The sequence below is a fragment of the Mya arenaria genome, chromosome 1 (genome assembly GCF_026914265.1).
Source record: "Mya arenaria isolate MELC-2E11 chromosome 1, ASM2691426v1".
In the NCBI taxonomy this organism is placed as follows: Eukaryota; Metazoa; Mollusca; class Bivalvia; order Myida; family Myidae; genus Mya; species Mya arenaria.
In genome coordinates, this window is record NC_069122.1 from 23,997,723 (window position 1) to 24,020,990 (window position 23,268).

General features: G+C 34.4%; 1 protein-coding gene across 1 annotated transcript; it reads right to left on the bottom strand.

Moving 5' to 3' along the window:
* Positions 1-843: 843 nt before the first annotated feature.
* LOC128232836 (WD repeat-containing protein 74-like) lies at positions 844-21,118 on the bottom strand. The gene is made up of 2 exons (XM_052946604.1): positions 20,314-21,118; positions 844-1,893 (listed from the first exon to the last, which is right to left on the bottom strand). The coding sequence occupies exons 1-2, from the start codon at positions 20,891-20,893 to the stop codon at positions 1,346-1,348; spliced, it is 1,128 nt and encodes a 375-aa protein (XP_052802564.1). The 5' UTR covers positions 20,894-21,118; the 3' UTR covers positions 844-1,345.
* Positions 21,119-23,268: the final 2,150 nt, after the last annotated feature.

Sequence of the window (23,268 nt, forward strand, 5' to 3'; positions counted from 1 at the left end):
GAACAATGATGCAAGTCATTTAAATAACTTGTTTTCCCTTTATGAAAATGTGGTTAAGAATATAAAATTGTGCCTTTCAAAAGAAATTAAAAGAAAAATAAAAAAAAATAAAAAATCATTTAAGGGCCATAATTTGTATTTAGGGTTAAAATGGAGTTATGTTCCTTGTTGTAAGATGGTCGTCAATAATTCTGCAAAGTATTAAGTGTATTGAATGAAGGATATAGAAGTTTTTTTATTAAAATCCCAACTTGCCCTAAAACTTTTAACCTGCCCTAAAAATTTAACCTAAGTCAATCAGGGGCCATAACTTGTATTAAGGATAATATGGAGTTATGTAACCTCATTTTGTGATGGTCCTGAACAATTGTGTGAAGTATTAAGTCAATTGAATGAAGGGTATAAAAGTTATCACTAAATATCCCAACCTGCCCTAAAACTTTAACCTAAGTTTCATAGTAAATCAGGGGCTATTATTTGTATAAAAGATAATATGGAGTTACCTAACCTCATTATGTGATGGCCCTGAACAACTGTGTGAAGAATTAAGTCAATTAAATGAAGGGTATTGGACTTATAAGTGAAAATCCCTACTTGCCCTAAAACTTGAACCGGACGGCGACGCTGACGCTGGGACGAGTAATATAGCCCTCCTTATTCTTCGAATAGTCGAGCTAAAAACACACAATTCGTTCATTTAAGGCCTCAAAAAGTTTGTTTGGCATTTCTCGACTGACTTTCAAAATATACCTTTAACTGGAAAGTTTTTAAGGCTCTCAGGATATCATATTATTTTGTATTTTATTAGGGTTTTAAGGGCTAAGGAAGTGAACAAACACAAAAAATCAAACAACCTATTTATGAATTGTGGCCTTAGTTTTGCCAAAAGTTTACATTCTGTACTGTATCTTAAATGGTGCTACAAAGTTAAAATTCTGTGCAGTATCTTTTGTGTTGCCACATAGTTTAGATTCTGTACAGTACAGTCTTCCTCTTGCTACATAGTTTGTTAGGCTAACTTGATAAATATCAGATTTTGTTTACTCCTTCATTTCTTTTAAAGTTGCACTCTAACAAATTGACTCTTTTTTTTTTAAAACATTGTCGCAGAATCTGCTTATTTTGGCATCAATAACTTTAATTCAGTCATGTTATATAACTTGCAATAGAATAGCTCTCAAATGTTTGGAAATTGCCGAAAATTTTATTTTTCTTAACTGTTAAATATGAAAAACACACATTCCAAGACAAAAATAAACAAGTTATCAAACGGTGAGTCTGTGAGAGTGTAGCTTTAATCGATTAACTAAAACTTTTGTCAGTTACTTCACTCAATGAACTCAATTTACATTTTCTTTGTTGATTTCTTGTATTTATTTTGCTTGAAGTTTTCTCCTTCGTCTTTTAAATGTCTTTTAACAGTTCTGGTTTTCACCACTTCCATGTGATCCCAGATGTCATCATCGTTGTCAGCCTGTTTGCTGCTATCAGCGTCAACTGGTACACCATCCTGCACTTCTTCATCACCAAAATCTTTCCAGTTCTGTTTCGTCATTAGCAAACAGTTCAATCTTGATTTCATATATTTCTTATACAGCAACTGCTTTGTGTTTACATCATGCAGCCTTAAAAACCTATCCAAACCACAAGATGCAACCACTGATTGTGAACTGTTGCACTTCAATGACCTAATAGAACCCGCAAAACCTTTAAACTGATGTATTAATTTTCCCTTTCTGAGGTCTAGGAGAGCCATATTTCCCTGTGTGTTTCCAACTATGACTTGGTTGTCATGGTAGAGAGACATGGCTGTGAGTGGGTACTCATCCCAAGTCATGTCCAGAACGGGCCTTCTCTGAACTGAAGGATCATACACACGCACTTGGTGATGTCCTGAAAGAAAAGAGCATGATTTAAAAAAAGTCTTAATAAAACTTCAACTGACTTAAATATTTGAAACAGATAGCTTTTTGAAAAAGCGTTTGTCTCCCCCATTGTGTGGTCGTAAGTGAGAAAAAATAAATGATGGACATGAACTTTGTACTTTTGGACTGGGGACAAACAAACATAGGGGTCATCTACTGGTCATGACCAACCTGCATAAAGTTCCAGAGTCCAAGTATGAAGTTCATGGGTCCAAGTATTCATTAGTTATTGAGCGGAAAGAAGTGAAACATACTGACCAACAAATTGTTTTTCACCTGAAGGTCACTGTGACCCATGACTTTCTGACCTCAAAATCAACATCAAGACCAACTAGCAAACAAAATATTAAGTTCTTGGGCCAAAGCATTATTGATTTATTCAACAGAAACCATTATTTTACCTCAATGTCACCTTGACCTTGAGCTTACTGGCCTGAAAATTGATAAGGGTCATCTTCTGGCCATGACCAACTGGCCTACTATGTATGAAATTTCTGGGTGCAAGCATACTTTAGTTATTAAATGGAAACCCCTTTTTTACCTCACAGTCACTGCAACCTTGCCCTTTAACCTACTAATCCCTATATCAATAGGGGTCAACTAGTCATGACAATCTTGCATACCAAGTATAATTTTTCTAGGTGCAAGCATTCTTAAATTATTTTTTTTCACCATAAGGTCATGGTGACCTTGACCTTTGACCTACTGATCACAAATCAATAGGGGTGATCTGCTAGTCATGATCAACGGGCATACCAAGCATGTAATTCCTGAGTGCAAGGGTTCAGAAGCTATTATTGGAATATTTTCCCCCTCAAGGTCACTGCAGTATATATTCACTTAATATCCTTTGCACTAAATAAACCTATAAAGCACCACCGAACCAACCAGACAATCACTAGCTTTATCATAAGGATTTTCCTGAACTATATTTTTAATGTATAGGTAGTACCGTACTAGTACCATTCTCATAATTTTCTGAATGGGTATTTTATAAGTTTTTAATTATAAAATATGTTTGATGATTGAGAGATGTGCTGATATTCTTATCATGCAGTATATTTTTCACTTAATGTCCTTTGACTAAATAAACCTATCCATTAAAGATGTCTGAATTATTGAAACATAATAAGTATTCAAGACAAGCTGTTCAAGTTACTCATTTTAATTAGTCATATATTTTACACAATGTATAATATACTATCGTCATGTGATATTTTGTGAGGGCACAGATTATTTTGTCCAAGAAGTGCAGTGATATTTTCTGACCAATTTGAGTCTTAAGCGTTTTTCTATATACGTTTTAAAACATTATTGTTCATTTCTAGGTAAAATTCCTCATTTTGACTAAAACTGGGAATTCCAATTTTAGTCAAAATGAAGCATTTTTCCAGTCAGAGAGGTGCGGTCCCATTCTCAAAATGGAGGAAAAAACACTGATGCAAACTTGCATGTGCCCACCCGATAAACCTTTGTAATACATGTTTGCGCTAACCATCACCAGTTTGCATGTTTGGTCACCGTTAGAGAAGCAATCCGCTATAGTACTTTAAATATAAATTAAAATTTGAAAAAAATACAATAACAATAATAACAAGCAAATTCGTTTAATTGATATCCCCTGCCTGATTGGGCTAAGTCAAGGAATGAAAATCAATTGTTGATGAAATATATATATATATATATATGAGTTTGAGTTTGATTGCAACTGTTTGAAAAAAAATAAAAATATTGTATATAATGTAACATTTAGAATTGACAAAGAAACATTTAGCATTGACAAAGAAACCTAGTTTATGACTCCATGTTACCCAGTTCCAAACTAATATAAGATTTCATCAAGGCAAATATTCTGATCAAGGTTCATGAAGATTGGTCCAGATATATGCAAAAAAGGGCTTCTAGAGTGTCCACAAGATATTTTTAAGATTTGACTCAGTGACCTCATTTTTGACCCCACATGACGTACTAGTTTCAAACTATTCCAAGATTTCATCGAGGCATTCTGATTAAGTTTCATGGAAAATAGAGCAGATGTATTGCCTCTAGAGTATTCCAAAGATTTCTGTAAGATATGACCTAGTGACCTACTTTTTTACCCTTTCACCCACTTTAAAAACACAGTCGAAATTCAACCTAAAAGAACATTCTGACCATGTTTGAACTTCATCAGACCAATCACCACCATAAAATAGTTTTGGACAAGATTTTTCAAAGATTTGACCCAGTGACCTAATTTCTAATCACATGTGACCCAGTTTAAAACATGTCCAAGAGTTCACCAAGGAAAACATTCTGATCAAGTTTCATGAATATAAGACCATACATATTGCCTCTAATGTGTTTCAAAGATTTTTCTAAAATTTGACCTAGTGACCTAATTTTTGACCCCATATGCCCAACTTTTACAAGCAGTCCATATTTCATCAAGGGGAACATCATGACCAAGTTTGAACATAATCCCCCCAATCATTTCCATTCCGGACAAAAAAAATTAAGATTTGACATTGTGACCTAATTTTCAATCATATGTGACCCAGTTTTGAATAAGTCCAAGATTTCATCAAGGAAAACATTCTGATTAAGTTTTATAAATATTTGACCATGTATAATGCCTCAAGTATGTTTAAAAGATTTTTCTAAGATTTGACCTACTAACCTAGTTTTTGACCGCATGTGACCCACTTTTTTAAGTGATTTATATTTCATCAAGGTTTACATCATGACCAATTTTGAACATAACTTGACCAATCATTACCATGATATGGTTCCGGACAAGATTTTTCTAAGATTTAACATTGTGACCTCATTTATGATCATATGTGACCCAGTTTTATTTACGACCAAGAGTTCATCAAGGAAAACATTCTGCTTAAGTTTCATGAATATTTGACCATGTATAATGCCTCTAGTATGTTCCAAAGATTTTTCTAAGATTTGACCTACTGACCTAGTTTTCGACCCCATGTGACCCAATTTTTTGGGTGGTCCATATTTCTTCAAGAAGTACATCATGACCAATTTTGCACACATAAATTGACCAATCATTACCATGATATGGTTCTGGACAAGATTTTTTTAAGATTTGACCTAGTGACCTAATTTTCGATCATATGTGACCCAGTTTTATTTACGACCAAGAGTTCATCAAGGAATACATTCTGACAAAGTTTCATGAATATTTGACCATGTTTAATGCCTCTAGTATGTTCCGAAGATTTTTCTAAGATTGGACCTAGTGACCTAGTTTTTGACCCCATGTGATCCACTTTTAAAAGTGGTCGAGATATGATCAAGGGGAACATTATGACCAAGTTTGAACATTTTCTGATCAATGCTTACCAAGATATGGTACCGGACGGACGGAAGGACGGAATGACGGAAGGACAACACCAAAACAATATCCCCCTCCCGAAATCTTTGATTCGGCGGGGGATAATAACAAAAGCTGTCACAGGAACCACAGAATGCCCTCAATTGAAATGTTAAGTGTGACATTGAAGTTTCAGGCCACTGGTTTGAGCAAAAAAGCTGATATATGTGACAGACCATCCCGTGCTGATCTACAAACAGTCTTTGACATAACCTACTCAACCATCGACAGAGTTGATATGTTTCCAAGTCTGTCGCGTAAACATTCACAACCTACTACATTCAGTGCTCTCAATAAGAACCGGTTGCCAGCCAAAATGGACTGTTCAAATGGCAATTGGGCCGGTTCAAATTTGGAAAAATAAATGAATTTTAAGTAGAATAAGTAGAAGCTGGTCGGTTACTTTACTATTTAAGACAGTTCAACCGAAACTTATTGAGAACCCTGACATTGTAGGTCAAGTGATTTCTCCAGGAGATAAAGATCTACGAGGGGTGATCGCTAAGTTTGTGTAAATTGTTCATAACATTTTTATTCCAATACATCTGAAACTGTCCACAAGATCAATCTATTTAGAGATAAAATATGAGGCAAACTATAACAACAATAATTGGTATCATTGGCAATGCATCAGGCCCTAGTCGGCGCATGCCGAAACGTGTAAACCTGTTATTATTCATTCACCTTAACCCTTTGCATGCTGGGTAAATTGTCGTCTGCTCAAAAATGTTGTCTGGTTTATTCTAAATTTCTTTCAATTTACTTGAAACTTTGGGGATATATTGACTGAGTGGCAAACAGCTTCGAACCTGACCAGACGCCGAGTTACTCGGCGTCTGGTCTGGTTCCAAGCTGTTTGCAAAGCCTTTAAAATCGCCATCAGCAGCCTAAGGGTTAAGTAATGCAATTTGTACACTGGTTCTTATCGTCAATAATCCGCATTAATCTTGCAAGTTTAATGTTAATGTCATGACATCATTTCTGTAAAATTCATCATTGTTTCCTACATCGGTTTGAAAAATGCAACTTTTCGTTTGTTTGAACAGTCACGGAACCAAACCTGAGTCATGACGTCAACTGGAGACGTTGAATTACGGAGCGTCATTAAATTTGGTGTCGGAATGGGAATGACATCAGCTGAAACGATTTCAAAGATGAAAAGGAGCGATACTTGATTGAAAATTGATTGAAGACAATAAGAGAGAAGGTAGGTCTTCGATTGTGATTCCTAGTGTTCGAGAAAAAGTGAGGGCTATTATCAGAAAAGAGTTAGGTATGTCGAAAGTCAGTGCGCACTGGGTCCCGAAGTTGCTGTCGGACAAAGAAAAGTAGACGTGTGCAAGGTGTTCAGCTGCATTCTTGGATCAGTACTCAGCCAAAGGTGACAAATTCCTTGATAGGATAGTAACAACTGACGAAACTTGGCTCCATCACTATGATCCAGAGATGAAGGTCTTATCGTCGGTGTGGAAAAAACCAAGAACACCTCCACCAAAAAAAGCTTGGGGGCAAAGAAGCTGCAGAAAAGAAATCTTCATCTTCTTCATGGATCGCTACGGGATGATCCTTCAGCACAGAGTCAAAGAGGGAAGAACGGTGAATGCTGACTTTTACTTAACAGTATATCAGTCTGTATGAAAGTCACTATCTCATTGCAGGACACGAGGTCCTGCAATGCAGTCTACATTGCAGGACTGGACCAGTTTTTGCAGGACCAAACATTTTATGTACATTTTAGTGAACGTCAGGGCTTTCAACAGGGTCTAAAACCTAAGAGTCAATGACTCTTGAAATCTGATTTTCAAGAGTCAAAATCAGATCTTCAATCCACTTTTCATTCTAAAAAAATCTCAAGTAAGAGAAAACAAGAGATGTTAGTGAAACATTTATGCCCCCTTGGGAGCCAAATTGTTAGTAGGATTTGGACACTTAAATAAAACACTTAAATAAAATATGGACAATCAGAAAACCTTTTTTCAGCTTACAGTCACACTGACCTTGACCTTTGACCCACTGACCTCAAAATCAATAGGGTTCATCTGCTGGTCATGACCAATAAGCCTACCTAGTATGAGGTCCCTGGGTCAAAGCGTTCTCAAGTTATTGATCGGAAACCGTTTTTCATGTTAAGGTCACACTGACCTTGACCTTTGACCCACTGACCTCAAAATCAATAGGGTTCATCTGCTGGTCATGACCAATACACCTACCAAGTATGAGGTTCCTGGGTCAAAGCGTTCTCAAGTTATTGATCGGAAACCGTTTTTCATGTAAAGGTCACACTGACCTTGACCTTTGACCCACTGACCTGAAAATCAATAGGGTTCATCTGCTGGTGATGACCAATACACATACCAAGTATGAGGTCCCTCGGTCAAAGCGTTCTCAAGTTATTGATCGGAAACCATTTGGTATTCCGACCGACCGACAGATCGGAAACCGTTTTTCATGTTAAGGTCACACTGACCTTGACCTTTGACCCACTGACCTCAAAATCAATAGGGTTCATCTGCTGGTCATGACCAATACACCTACCAAGTATGAGGTTCCTGGGTCAAAGCGTTCTCAAGTTATTGATCGGAAACCGTTTTTCATGTAAAGGTCACACTGACCTTGACCTTTGACCCACTGACCTCAAAATCAATAGGGTTCATCTGCTGGTGATGACCAATACACATACCAAGTATGAGGTCCCTCGGTCAAAGCGTTCTCAAGTTATTGATCGGAAACCATTTGGTATTCCGACCGACCGACAGACAGACCGACCGACCGACCGACCGACCGACCGACCGACCGACATGTGCAAAACAATATACCCCACTTTTTTCAAAAGGGGGCATAAAAATTGATCGATATAACTTGATAGTAGACCTGTGCTCCAATCAGTATTTGAAAAGGGTAGGGTGCTAGGCCATTAAAGGGCAATTTTGATGCGCATTGAAAGACCCTTAATGGGGCATACAGTAATTACAACCGGCATTGTTCAATTCTTATTGTGTATGTGTAGTAACTACTTTCAATACTACAGTAATCATAAGTTTGCTATGAACACATTAGCTGTTATCTTTACTTTAATAAGTGTCAAAATTATGCATATCTTTTATACTTAAATTTCTGAAATTTTGCTCTGTCAAACAAAAGGGCACAGTTCTAAGAGTTTGGTAAAAAGGCAGAAGACCGCTGAAAAAGGACAGCAGGGTGCCACAACCTGCTATTTAAGACTCATAATCAGGAACACTGGACTACATCTACACGGCCTGTAAACGCCAGCTCCACCACTTTACGGTGGTGCAAAGAAAAAGAGCTGTCGACACTTCCGTGGTGGAGCTGTGCCCTATGTTTACATGAACAAACGTGAGTATGATTTATATTTTATTTGATAATTTCATTTTACTGACATATTTCGAAAATCGGAGAATGTGGTACCGTGTAAGAACACTTCTACTGTAGGCTGTTTACTATTTCGTTTCAATATTGTGCAAACTGTGTTGTCAGGTGCTTTCCTCCCGAATCGGACTTGTGCATATTTTGTGATCTGATTGCATAGCAATTGTACATTTCGGTGCTTACACACCCCGTAAGAACATTCTCACGCATGCAAACATAACTGTTATGTATAGTACTTATGCCGGAACACAACAAAACTGATAAGCACTTTTTAAAAAGGAAAAATGCACATATTTATAAAAGTGGTGGCGCTGTTGCCCTAGTGGTGGCGCTATCGAGTATGTAAAACTATGTCCATTAGAGGTTCAGTTCTAGATGGCATTAAAATGGGTAAAAGGGCAATTATTTAAAGGAAAAATATATTTTTCGCTCTTCGCTCCAATTTTTTTGGCAAAAATCTGAGGAACTAAACATTAATTTGGTGTGGCCTAAGCGAAAAAGCTGAAGGTATCAGTTAATTTGCATAATGGGCAGAGTTATCACGTCATTGAGTTTGAGTGCTGCTAATTGACATGGAAACCGTTCCAATTAATATTACAAATTTATGCTGCGTCTTTTTCGGGTAATTTACGATTTCTGTGCATCTAATCTGGGTAGGTCGGGTTGATAATTCGGTTAATTGTTGATAGATATAAAACTATTATCGTTTAGTAATGTTTATTCATATTTGCGCAGTCTCGCACAACGTATGTTAAATAACAAATAAGCGCAGTTTTAATACCTCTTCATAGTCACATGATAGTGAAGCCACGAGTGACTTTGGAACCATAGCTAGTTTGTTTTTTTTTTTTTCCCTCAAACTTTTTTTTTTTTATTCAACAATCTATATGCATTTTACATTTCATAGTAAATCATTACATAATACAAAACTTATAAGCTGTTTGTTTAAACTTCATAATGTACCATATTTCGGGAGATTACGGACCATGAACTATATATATCTCACAGTTTGTTTTAGAACAAACTTTATAAAATGCAATATTTGAGGTCATTATGGACAATGATTTATAATTTTACATACAACTTATGTATATTTGAGAATGTGAATATTTATATGTTGTTATAGGTGATCGATTTCTTTTCTGAAATAAACTTTGGATTGTCATATTTGTTTCTTTTCCGTTACATCTGTTTTAATTGAATGGTTCAGTGAAAGTGCGCCATCACAATGGGTTTTCATACTTTCATGATAGCCAATTAAAGGTTGTCAGTATTATGTTTGTTTCTTTGGTGACATACCGCCGATAATTACGGGCCCATTTCAACTAATTCTTGAACCCTGATTTGTGACTGATTTCAAGCCAGTATCTGGCAGGGGCTAAGAAACATCTTCTACGATTCAGACATACGGGGCTGTGCCTTCCATTTCGGCCAGGCCCTATGGAGAAAGGCCCAAGAGTGTGGACTGCAGGTAAAATATATAAAAGATGCTATAATTTTTTAAATAATACACATCCATTTAGCTTTAAATGACGATACTACTACTACTACTACTAACTACTACCTGTACCAAATAAAAATGAAACTTCATAAAAAGCGCAGCTTTAGCGAAGCTTTTTCTTCACTAAAGCTGCGCTTTTTTTCAAAAGCTGCGTTTTTTAAAAGCTTCGCAAAAGCTGTGCTTTTTCTTCGCTTTTTTCAAAAGCTTCGCAAAAGCTGCGTTTTTTTCATGAAAGGTTCCCTTTTTGTATGAAAGGTTAGCTTTTAGTATGAAAGGTTCGCTTTTAGTAAAAAAGCTTCGCTAAACCTTCGTCTTTTGAAAAAAAGCTTCGTCTTTTTGTTTAAGCCATATTTTCCTTAAACAAAAGCTTCGTCTTTAATATAAAAGCTTCGTCTTTAATATAAAAGCTTCGTCTTTTTGAAATTTAAGATGGCCAATATTAATTGGAAAAGACGAAGCTTTTTAACCAAAGACGAAGCTTTAAAAGAAAAGACGAAGCTTATTTTTTTTGATCTTTTGCTTTGTAGGTGCACTTTTTTGCGTATTAAGTGTATTATTATAGCTGAAGAATTTTTTCTTTTAAAAATTCTGCATTTCATCCTAATTATTCATGTTCAAGTTAAGAATTTCTTTTATCAGCAGTAATTTAATTGTTTTAGTGTATCCATGTGTAAATCCACAATAACATAAAAAAAATATTCTGTCATTCATCAAATTCATACATTCTATTCCTGATTGAATTAAGTATTCAATCTCTTGATGAATGAATGAAACATGGATAAAAAAGGGTTGAATCCAAAAATAAAATAATACATGGATGAATGATTGATTGATTGATTGGTTGATTGATTGATTAATTGCATAAATGAATGAATGATGAATAAATGTGAACGTTTGATTGATTTACTGATGTATTGATTGATTAACTGGTGGATTGATTGATTGGTTGGTTGATTGATTAGAGATTGAATGAATGAATTATAATTGAATGAATAATGAATGAATGAATGAATGAATGAATGAATGAATGAATGAATGAATGAATGAATGAATGAATGAATGAATGAATGAATGAATGAATGAATGAACGAACGAATGAAGATTTGAATAAATAATTGAATGAATGAATGAATAAATAAATTAATAAATTTATAATTAATTATTTTATAAATTGATTAATTAATTTACTCAATTAGTTACTTTTAAATGAATGGATGAATAAATGAATTATCAATAAATAATTCAAAATAAAAAAAGGATATTTTATAATATTATGCAAAATAATTAACACTTACAAAATAAACAGTTATTAATCAACTGAATATTCACAGAATTCATATTACTTTAATTTCTATACATGTTATCATCATAGATCTTAATGCTTTTTTCATAAGCCATTCCCATGATAAGCCATATTTGTACAACAACCAATCAGAATCTCAGAACCAAATTTGAAATAGGGGCGGCCATTTTGTTGGGATTTCAGCAGGAAGGGTTGGATGTTTTTAAAGGAATTTACACAAATAATAACCATTGACAATTAAAGGGATAAATTAATGATATTAAATTTATGATATAACTATCATAAGATCAGATGAACATGGACCATGATTTGGAATATGACAATCCAATCATTTGATGTTTTGTAAAAGATGACATGCAATACTGGTGAGTTCTTATAATATTCTGATCTTATACTTATTTTAGTTGTTTATCAATTACTTAATAACCTCAGTGATTATTTTCTTCAACATGTTGGACTTATATTTCAAAATGATATCCAGCTCATAAAAAAACAATGAAATTTATAAGATATAGTTTTAAAACTCATTGATTTCTGGTTTTTACCCTATGGATTGAACAGAATATCTATCAAAATTTGCAGAATGTTTTTCCATTAAATGTACATCTGATAAGAATCAAGTGTTGTTGGGTAATAAAACTGCCATCTGCCAGATGGCCTACCAGATATTGAAAATTTGATTGATCAATTATGTTAAGTATTAATTAACAATCTGGTAGTTCACACTGTGTAATAAACAGAGCTGTTAGGAACCTCTAAATTTAACAAAAAGGCAATATAAGGCAGAGTATGGAAAAAGTGAGTGTAGGATGATATCCCCCCCCCCCGGATGATTGCCCCCCCCCCCAGACATTAGCCCCTAGGACCATATCCCCCCCGGATGATAGCCCTCCCAGACAATAGCCCCCCCCAGACAATAGCCCCCCTGCATATATATAAATGACTTTACATATAAAACATCTTCAAAAGAAATAAAACATATAATGTCATTATCGCATTAAGGATTATCACCCTATTAAATAATTAAAGGTCAATGCAAATAATAATTAAAGGTGAGAACTTACTGATCAAAGATTATTAAATAAGTGCTTAGTCAACAAATAACAGAGAAAACAATTAACTTTTAAAATAATAAATGTTTCATTGTAAAATCACATGCTTTTTCCGTTTATTTTTCACTATTCATGATTTTTTTTTCATTGATTTATGCCTTTGGGTTGTTTCATTTTATAATAAAAATCATTGTTTTGCAAATTTGCTTAAATAAACTGGTTATATTATGCATTTTAATATTGGGGGGGATATCGTCGGTTTTTTCACTAAGACGGGGGGGGGGGGGGGGCTATCTTCCGGGAGGGCTATGGTCCTGGGGGCTAATGTCTGGGGGGGCAATCATCCGGGGGGGATATTATCCGTACCTCAGAAAAAGTCATTTTACTATGTAGTTGACAGTTTAAAAAAAATAGTTTACACTTTAGGTATCATACTGAAAGGTATGCCTCTACACCAACTAATGGTGTAAATAATTAGAAGATCTAAACAAAAATAAACAATATTAAGTCTAAATATTGATTTCAAACATTTAGAATATGCTTTCATGTGGTTTAATAGAGAATAAAGTATCAGTGAAAATAAATTGATATTCAACAATTTCACATTTTAATACAGCAATAAAAGGTCATAATGTTACGTTTTTATTCTTTATTGGGTATTTTTAGTTTATACACAGGTATCAATGGGATATTTATTCATATCATGTGGGAACTAGTGGTAAACTTGGCATTGATGTATATATGATATATATTTTATTAAAAGTTTTTTGTTACACCAGTCTGAGGCTTTCTATCCCCTATAGTACTAAGAGGGTTGGAGGAAAAAAGGCAGCTTTTGAGAAGAGCTGCGTTTTTTGCTGTATTGGCTCAAAAAGCGCAGCTTTGGCCAATACCGCACAAAGCTTCGCAAAAGCTTAGCTATTTCAAGCAAAAAGCGCAGCTTTTGTGAATAGCTGCGCTTTTTGGCCAATACCGCACAAAGCTTCGCTATTTCAAGCAAAAAGCGCAGCTTTTGCGAATAGCTGCGCTTTTTGGCCAATATCGCACAAAGCTTCGCTATTTCAAGCAAAAAGCGCAGCTTTTGCGAATAGCTGCGCTGTTTGGCCAATACCGCACAAAGCTTCGCAAAAGCTTCGCTATTTCAAACTAAAAAGGAAGAAGCTTTGCAAAAGCTGCGCTTTTTCAAACAAAAAACACAGCTATTGTGAACAAAAAACACAGCTTTTGCGAGGATCTGCGCTTTTTTGTCCAAAATGCTGCGCTTTTAACAAATCGAAAGCTTCGCTAAAGCTTCTTTTTTTTGGCCAATACCGCATCGTTTTGCGATGCTTTTAGCATCGTTTTGCGAAGCTTTTAGCTTCGTTTTGCGACGCTTTAGCAAAGCTTTTTGGCACGGGTACTACTAACTACTAACTAACTACTACTAACTAACTACTACTAACTAACTACTACTAACTAACTACTACTAACTACTACTAACTACTAACACTATCACTACCACTAATAATAATAATTGATTTTGGTGCTATTTCAGACTGCCTACAGTAGTACAATTACCATTCTGTGCAAGCTAGTAAAGGAACGGAAGCTGTGCCGCTACTAGCGCAAGGTATTCGACCTTGACACAAGGCAGACTCATGAAGCTTTGGGCAGAGTATTCTGCAAACGAACTGTCCACTAGCAGTCGTTTGAAAGCATGTGCGAGACGGTATGGGCACTGTTGTATGTGCTATATATTGTTATTGTATTACATTCGTGAATCATGTGTAGATTTATATGTTCTTATATGTGCTCGATTGATTTTGGGAAATTATTTGTTTTGTTTCTTTTATCTGATTTAACTGCCAATCTTTCAAATTTCGTTCATTATTCACATAATTATTTTACATAATTTATTTTATGAAAAGTAATTATACTATAGACTTATTTACTGTGGGTACATTGGTCTTTAACACCTATTGGAAATTTACATTCTAACAATTGATCTACAGTACACTCCACGCAGAACTACCTCTTTCCTCGGTCACTTAGAGGGTTTTTTAATTTATCGCGGACATCAGTTGCTCGTTTTCCGCCAAGGGTTTTATTGCCAGTATCGCCGGTGATCGTGTTGTTTTATTGGCCTCAAAGCGGAACTCCGGGTTGTATGCTTTGCTACTACATTACTACTATTGAAAATAAATAATTACATTTGCAGTTATTTCGTTTATAAAAATCAATTTTCTTGTAAAGAAAGAATACATATTCAATAAAACAATACATCTTTATCTTGTTCGGTTATTAATTTACCTTTCAACTAATATTTGTTAATTGCCTATTGATGTCCGCACACATTTAAGATATAACACCACGTGCTGTTTGTTTACCATAATTACGTCATACAGCTTTTGTGTTGTTGAGAACTAAATTGGATTGGAGTAATATGCAAGTGTTGAGTACCATGTTTTTAAAGTGTGAATATTTTTCCTGTCACTATTTCTTTTGTGATACACATCAGTTGTTTTTCCGCATTCCAGATAATATCTAAATTGCATTGTTAATTATGACGTTAAAAAAGTGTGAAGGTAACTCATGTACTGTGGTTTAAAAAAATGCTGATTTAATCTTCATCTGTATGAAGATATTGTGGTAATCTATTTCTTACTCTAAATGAATATAATTCAGCTTTCAATTGTACTATTTTATGAAAGTTACAGTGTTAGGCCAGAGTTTTTTTATTTTTCGTTTTACGGGAGCGCCGTACCTAAATATTGCAAAACCCAAAAAAGAAAAAGATTCAAATTCCTAACTTAATTTTTATTTTTTTCCACCGCCCGTTTCTTCGATCTCCGATAGAAAATAAAATTTAGTGTTATTTAACCTAACGCTAATTTCACAACATAAAAAAATTATCACGCACAGTTTCCAAGATGGCGGAAGCCGGCGATTATTGCTTATAAAGTTAACTGAAATATGTTTCCTTGTTTTGTGATGTCATATGCATATTATATGCCATGATGAAAATAAAACTTGAAACTTGCATAATATCATTATCTAAGCGCTTGTAAGGAATATGGCTGCCTTTTACGAAATTTTAAAGTGGATTAAGTTTGAAGACTGATACTGTTGTTAATAAAATTGTGGAGTTTTTTTGTGACATCGGAATGGATTTTTTTTTCTTTACATCGAAGCATAAAATCACTTAAATATTTCTGTGTGTAGACCTGTTAACACGGGGACACACTGAAAATTGGAATTTGCTGTACAGTTTCTGACTACAAAAAAACACAGTGATTTGGTGGGAATGAGCTGAATTTTGACCTTTACAAAATTTAGTGACATTTAACCTAAAATAACATAAAATATATATTTTTTTCTTCAGATTCATCAAAGGGGCCACTCCTACCAGCTATCTAGCATAAATAACTATGAATTACTGCACTTTTAAAAAGTCAGAAAATCTCGAATTGTCTATCCCGAATTGTCTAAATAAAGTACTCTATTTAGAAAATTCGTGATTTTGTAAAGGTCAAAATTCACTAAATTTTGTAAAGGTCAAAATTCAGCTCATTCCCACCAAATCACTGTGCAGGAAAAGACGAGAATGTGACATTGGATTTGGCTTGTTTGTCTAAAAGACAATAAAGTTATACCAACATATTGCATACCTTTTTAAAGGGCATTGACTCCTCTTTTCATGTCACCTATTTTAAAATGGATTGTTTGTATGTTGATTAAGAAACTTAAAAAAACTGGACTCGACGGTGAAATCTGGTAAGTTTGAGTTACATACCTTGTTTGTTTCTTGTATATTAGACATTAAATTTCCTCTGATGTGTTGTTTATCTCATTATATATACCCAAAATGATATTAATCAACATTTTAGACACAAACAATGAGCCAGATGTCCGGTTTTGCCAGTGCAAGTTTCAGTGACTATTAAAAACACTACAAAAGTGTAGAAGCACATATTAAAATCATGCACATATATATACAGAATTGATTTAATTATCATCATGTGAAAAAGACAACTTGTTTTGCCTTTATAATACAGACTATTGTTGCATCATTTAATCGATTACCAGTTTTTTGCAAATACTTAGGTCCTGTGTGAGAATTGTTTATATGTTTAATCTGCGTTAGGAAGTCTGGAATTTTTTCACTAAACGTTGTTTTTTCATATATATCCAATATGGCTGCCGCTGTTCCTGCTACAGCGGGTTGGCCATTTCTCGGCCACCGGCCAAATGTCAGGTCGAAAGTTGGCTGTTTTCTGGCCGTTTCTTGGCCAAATATGGGCCGCTCTGTTTAGACACCAGCCAAAAAACGACCCGGCCAATTTTCAGCCAGTTTATGGCCAAATCCATGGAAATTGCTGGGAGATGGCATTCTTGTTTAGGTTTTCATTGAGACAAGCCACATTTTTAGTTTTCTATAATTATTTTAATAACTTTGGATTTTTTGCGAAATGTTTGATAATTTTACAAAGATTTAAAATGAATAACATTTATGCTGCGGCTGTCATTTTATTTTCTACAAACTTGGAACATTTTGGCATTTATTCTTGTGAAGAAATATATAACTTAGATAGTATTTAACTTGAGAAATTTTGGACTTTCTGAAAGTATGGACACTACAAATATATTTGAAGAAGTTGTAATTTTTAAAATGATGCCCTCTTACAGCTGTGGCGCAACACTACATTGTGTTATACAACAGGCAGTATGGAGTACAAAACAAGTGTGCACAACTTCAAAACATGCATTGTATAAAAAAATTCAAAAAAAGAAAACAATATGGAAAATCCATCTTATTTTTATTCTTTTTTCTCGACGCTCATTTTTCGACATCTTTTTCTTATTTTTATTCCCTCCTCCTCAGGTGCTTATTTTTGAAAATTTTTCCCGTAAAACGAAAAATAAAAAACTCTGGCCTTAGTATGAATATTGTGCTTTAAAATATTGAAACCATAACTTCATAGTTAATAATTAGAAATTATTAGTATGAAACGCAATCTAGCATTTTTGACAATGTGGAAGTCACATGATATGAAAATTTCGTAGTGACATATTGTGTGCTAAATTTAGACTACTTTTGGTTATCTGGCATGTTGGTTATTGCGAAAAATGCATTCTTTTATCAAACTGCAGGTCTAAATGTAAAACAGTTCATTGAAATTAATTGAATAAACCTAGCAATCAGAATGTTTACATTAGGCCATCATTTAAAAAATGTTGGTTTGCTCCGACTGACTCACCGAAATTAGCCCCGACCCAATCGTTTTTTATCGCTGTTGCCTTTTTTCTTTTTTTTTTAAATAAAAAAAAAAAAATTGGTCCCATTTTGTTTTTTTTGGTCCCATTTTGTTTCCTTGGGCCAATTTCGGGTTTGGTCCTTTCCGCCGCCTCCATTACGAAAGATTTCACATTTTCTGTAAATGTAAATATTATAAGCAATGGCGAAGAAAAGGTCGTTAAAAATACTTTGACAATTCCTTAAAATATGTTACAATAAATGTGAAGAATGATGTCCCTGTAGAAGCTGGCTCAGGTGAACCTATGTTGTGTGAACCAGCAAATGCATTTGACGTTCTGATGTCAGGTTCACACGAAAGAAATTCAGTGCATGTTGCAGGCCTAAAGGATCTCTGCTGCTACTGCGGGGAACCTGGGGCAGACTGGGATGTTGATGCTCTACAGACCCACTGTGTTGTACTGCCAATCTGCAAACCCTGCAAGGACTCTGGGAGACCCATTATTAAAAGACTTCCTAAAAAGAATTAAAGTGTATCCATGTATCTGAAAAATAATAAAATGGTTCTGTCGTTGAATTCTCAGTGCTGTTATCTAAAATATGCATGCCCCTTACATCAGACTGAGTGTCATATATAGATTTGCCTTTGTTGTCTGTGAATTTTTTTTTAAAGAAATTAAATCCCTACCTACCTACCCACCTCAAAAATTGTGGGTAGGAGCACTGCAAACCAACATTTTTTTAATGATGGCCTAACCTTAAGAAACTTGGACTGTTGGAAGTCAAATGAGTTAGATATAATTAGAACTGGGTCAAAAATGGACATCGACATATATTGCATTTTTGCGCTGTCAAAGGATTGCGAGTCTTACTATGTGCAAGTAAGTCTGAAAAATATTGAAACAACACAATAAAAGAACAGTTCAAATAAATTACACAAAATCAGATACATGTACAGTAGGAGATTCTTATCGGTTTCCTTGGAGTTGCGCGGGGTTTTCACTCCCGAGTAACACAGCGATTGTAATTATACGGTCCGATGATCAGCCTCCGAGGGTGAACGAGTGAAAACACCGAGGAAAGCGGATTAGGATAAATTGGATGTCGTGTCCGTGATGACCAAAATCCGCCGAGGAAAACGGAAAGTGGTAGTTTCGCGTGGAGTGTACTGTATTTGAATTTCACAGGATTTTTCACAATTAGATGGAAGACAATTGGCATGTGTCATATCACAGGAATTTGACTCAGTGTTTGGTCAAAAATGATATATCAAGTCATTATATGACCAAAAACTTACAAAAAACAACAATTTCGGACAAAAACCTGGTCACTTATACTATCAATAGAGAAAGGACCAGCACAAAAAATTGTTGCTTTTTGTCGGTTTTTGGTCATATAATGACTTAATACATCATTTTTGACCAAACACTGAGTCAAATTCCTGTGTGTCATATCATTCTGAGCACTCATATACAAGTATATATTAAAGAATGGAGACAATGGAGTGAATAAATAAAAAACAAAAACATTATAAATCTTAATCCGTAAGCTGGCCCGTAATGTCCCTAAATCTGGTCCGTTATGTCCCCAAATCTGGTCAGTAATGTCTATTCCGTAATGTCCATGGTCCGTAATGTCCATGGTCCATAATTCCATAAATGGGTCATGGTTTAGTCTAAAATAATAGACGTGTTATACGGGATTCTTCCAATCCCTAACGTCTAAACGGGAATGTGCAAAAAACGGGGGTGTTTTAAAAATATTGAAATTCTCTTAAGTGAAGTATTTTATGGTTGAAATTGATCATAAAGAGTTATTTTCATATTTTACCATGTAAGTGAAATGTTATTTTGCACTAAACAAGCATTTCATGCATTAAAACAAGTTGTTTACCTTTCCAACAAAACGAAAGTTGACTGACACTGACAACAATTATGCGAAGGGGGACAACTCGTTACAATCGTAAGAACTCGGCCTCCTCCGACAAAGCTTCGAGAAAGACCTCGTTATACAATCGTAACAACTCGGCCATGGCCGAAATGTTCCGAGCGATTTAAAACTGTGCCCTGAAGCCTTGCAGGTGCCCTTCATGTATATATCGTTATGTTTTGACAGAATGAAATGAAGAAAAGCCGTCAAACTCATAATTATAAGTTGGATATTTATTTTTTGTGTACGGAAATTATGTAAAATAACATTATCTGGTAATATTTCTTGTTTTTATGATATTATATAGACGCTATATGCTTTAACCCGGAATCCTGATCGGAACAACTACCCACTTTTGATACTAAACAATTTGTACGTGAAGGATTTGCCATATCAAAAATCTAAAAAAATCCGTCAACGTACAATTATTTGGACTAGGTCATGGTTAAATAACAATGAAAGCAAAGGTTACTAGACCAACTAGAAAAGTGCTAAAATCATGATTATGCGAAGACTGTACAACAGCTGAGATTCAAATTCATGTGTGGCTTCGCCTGTTGGTTCATGCTACATTCACCCTTACACATGCTAAGAAAAATAAACAAATTACCTGTGCAAGTAATAACTTTACTGCTGTCCAAATATTCAATTCCAGTAACCCACACTGGCACTCGCAAGTTAAGCCAGTCATTGCGTACATTTTTCGCCTCAAAACGTGGCTGGTTTAAATCATTATTAAGGTCCCAAAGTTTCAGCTCTGACTCTTTACCACCTGTCCCTAATATATTGTTTCCATTACCATTCAATGCCATGCATGACAAATTCATACCCGTCTCGATGCTTTGTACTATTTCACCGTCACTCCATACAGATAATGAACCTGTTTCCAAACCAACAAATGTCTTTTTGTCTATTTTCATCGCGGATTTCAAGTCGCCGTCACCACTATTGAAAAGTTCATATTCGCTAAAGTAGAAATTGTCGATGTCAAAAATTGCAACTCGTTTGTCTCTTGAACCAACGCTTAATTTCGACTCAGATCCTGCAATCCAGTTTAGAGAAATTATTTCGTTGGATTTTTGTGGGACTTCTATTGCATTGAAATTCCTCCAAATGTCTTTTGAAGTGTTAATTCCTTTCAAAAATCCAGTTTCTGAACCCAGTATCACGTTGAACTTGGGCGCAGCCATTATAGTCTCTATCAATCAGCCGCTCTGATCAAAGTCAATGACGTCACTATCGCATAGACTGGTACTCTAGGCTATTTTTTTGACTGGAACATATTATTCATTCGGAATTCCTCGGCCATCTCTATCAAAAAATACCTCGGATGACATCTGTAGTTCGTAAATTATAGAATTATATCATTAATTAAATGTAATATTCTGATTGTATTTGTTCATTTAAGTTTAAATTGATTGCCAGTAAAAGTGTAATATTGTACAAACATGATTAAGATTCCTAAGAGTTAAGTCAATTAAGTTTAACTCCAAAATTAAATTACTACGCGATCTACTTGCAGCGGACTTAAGTGTACTGATTTCTGATATGTAAACCGGGTCTGTATAAAACGCAGCGATTAACGCAGCCAATATAAACATATAGGGAAAACGCAGCGGTTGCGCAGCCAATATAGACATATAGGGAAAGGGTGTTAATGACCCTATTACGGGGTTCAAGTATCATTAATTAAACAAACAAACTATGGATTCAATTATCAAGTGTTATTCTTAAAATAAAAAATAACATAATGACAGAGATATTTGAGAAGTGTATACACTATTTATTGAAAAAATATAAACAAATGACGGAGGTATTTTTGAAGCTGCAGAATTAAACAAACTAACTTTGGATTCTATTATGAAGTAACTCTGACATAAAAGAACCATTTTATTAAGAATCTTAATGGAAATGCAGAATTGAAACGACCTAGATATGTCTATCAATAAGAAGATACGTCTACCCTTCGACTTCTTTTACTGCTGTCTTCGTAATAACTTGCAGAAATTAGTATGAACATTGAAGAACGAGCATGTAATAACATTTATATAAAAGTATTAACAAAGTTTGATACCCCCCCCCCCCCCACTTTATTTGAATATTTCAAGAGTTTTATATTATAAAACAACACGTGTAGTAACACAAATATCGAAACAGGAAAGTGTTATACAACTAGTTATATACCTGTTGATTTACCTGGTATATTAAAATGTCACATATCGAAACATTTTTTCGCCAAAAATGCAGATATATAAAGGCAAGTTATGCTACAAATTGACATTATATTTAAACGGGCTTGAAGACAAACGCGAAGCGTTTGTCTGTACAAGCCCTCTTACGGTTTGTACGTGTATGCAAGGGACGGTGCGGGGTGATACAGGAATCCAGTGGATTTCACGTGAAATCCACTCAAAACGTGAAATCCACTCAGAACTCAGTTATTTTAATTAATAATTTAAATTATTTGTATACATATTAGAAAGTGCCTCATGAAGGGTTTATATTTCAAATTTTATTGAAATTGGTCAAAAAATAAAGAAGTTAGAGCAATTTTTCATTTTTTTCCAAAAATAGATCGGAAATCGAGGTGAAATCCAGATTCCGATAAGTGAAATCCACTCATAACTCATTTATTTTAATAAATAATTTTCTGTTTTTGTATATCTATTAGAAAGTGCCTCATAAAGGGTTTATATTTCAAATTTTATTAAAATTGGTCAAAAAATGAAGAAGTTAGAGCAATTTTTCGAAAATAGATCGGAAATCTAGGTGAAATCCAGTTTTCGAGAAGTGAAATCCACTCACAACTCATTAATTTTAATAAATAATTTTCTGTTTTTGTATATTTATTAGAAAGTGCCTCATAAAGGGTTTATATTTCAAATTTTATTGAAATTGATCACAAAATGAAGAAGTTAGAGGAATTTTTCGAAAATAGATCGGAAATCGAGGTGAAATCCAGTTTTCGAGAAGTGAAATCCACTCTCAACTCAGTTTTATTAATTACAAATTTTTATTTTTTGTATACATTTTGGAAAGTGCCTAATGAAGGGTTTATATTTCAAATTTTATTGAAATATATCAAGAAATAAAGAAGTTAGAGCAATTTTTCGGAAATCGAAGTGAAATCCACATTTTGGCAAGTGAAATCCACTTTTTCAGACGTGAAATCCACTCACAACTCATTTATTTTTAAAAATTAATTTTTCTGTAGAACGAATAATTGAAAGGGCTTCATAATGGGTTTATATTTCAAATTTTATCCAAATTGATCCAAAAATAAGAAAGTTGTAGACCTATTTTGAAAAAAGATCGGAAATCGAAGTGAAATCCACATTTTGACAAGTGAAATCCACTTTTTCAGACGTGAAATCCACTCATGACTCATTTATTTTTAACAATTTTTTTTTTGTTGAACAAATATTGAAAAGGCATTATCATCGGTTTATATTTAAAATTTAAATGGAATTGGTCCAAAAATGAAGAAGTTTGATAAATATATTTAAAATTGAACATGTAGTGTTGGATATACGTATTATTTGATATTTAAACGGATAATTAATTT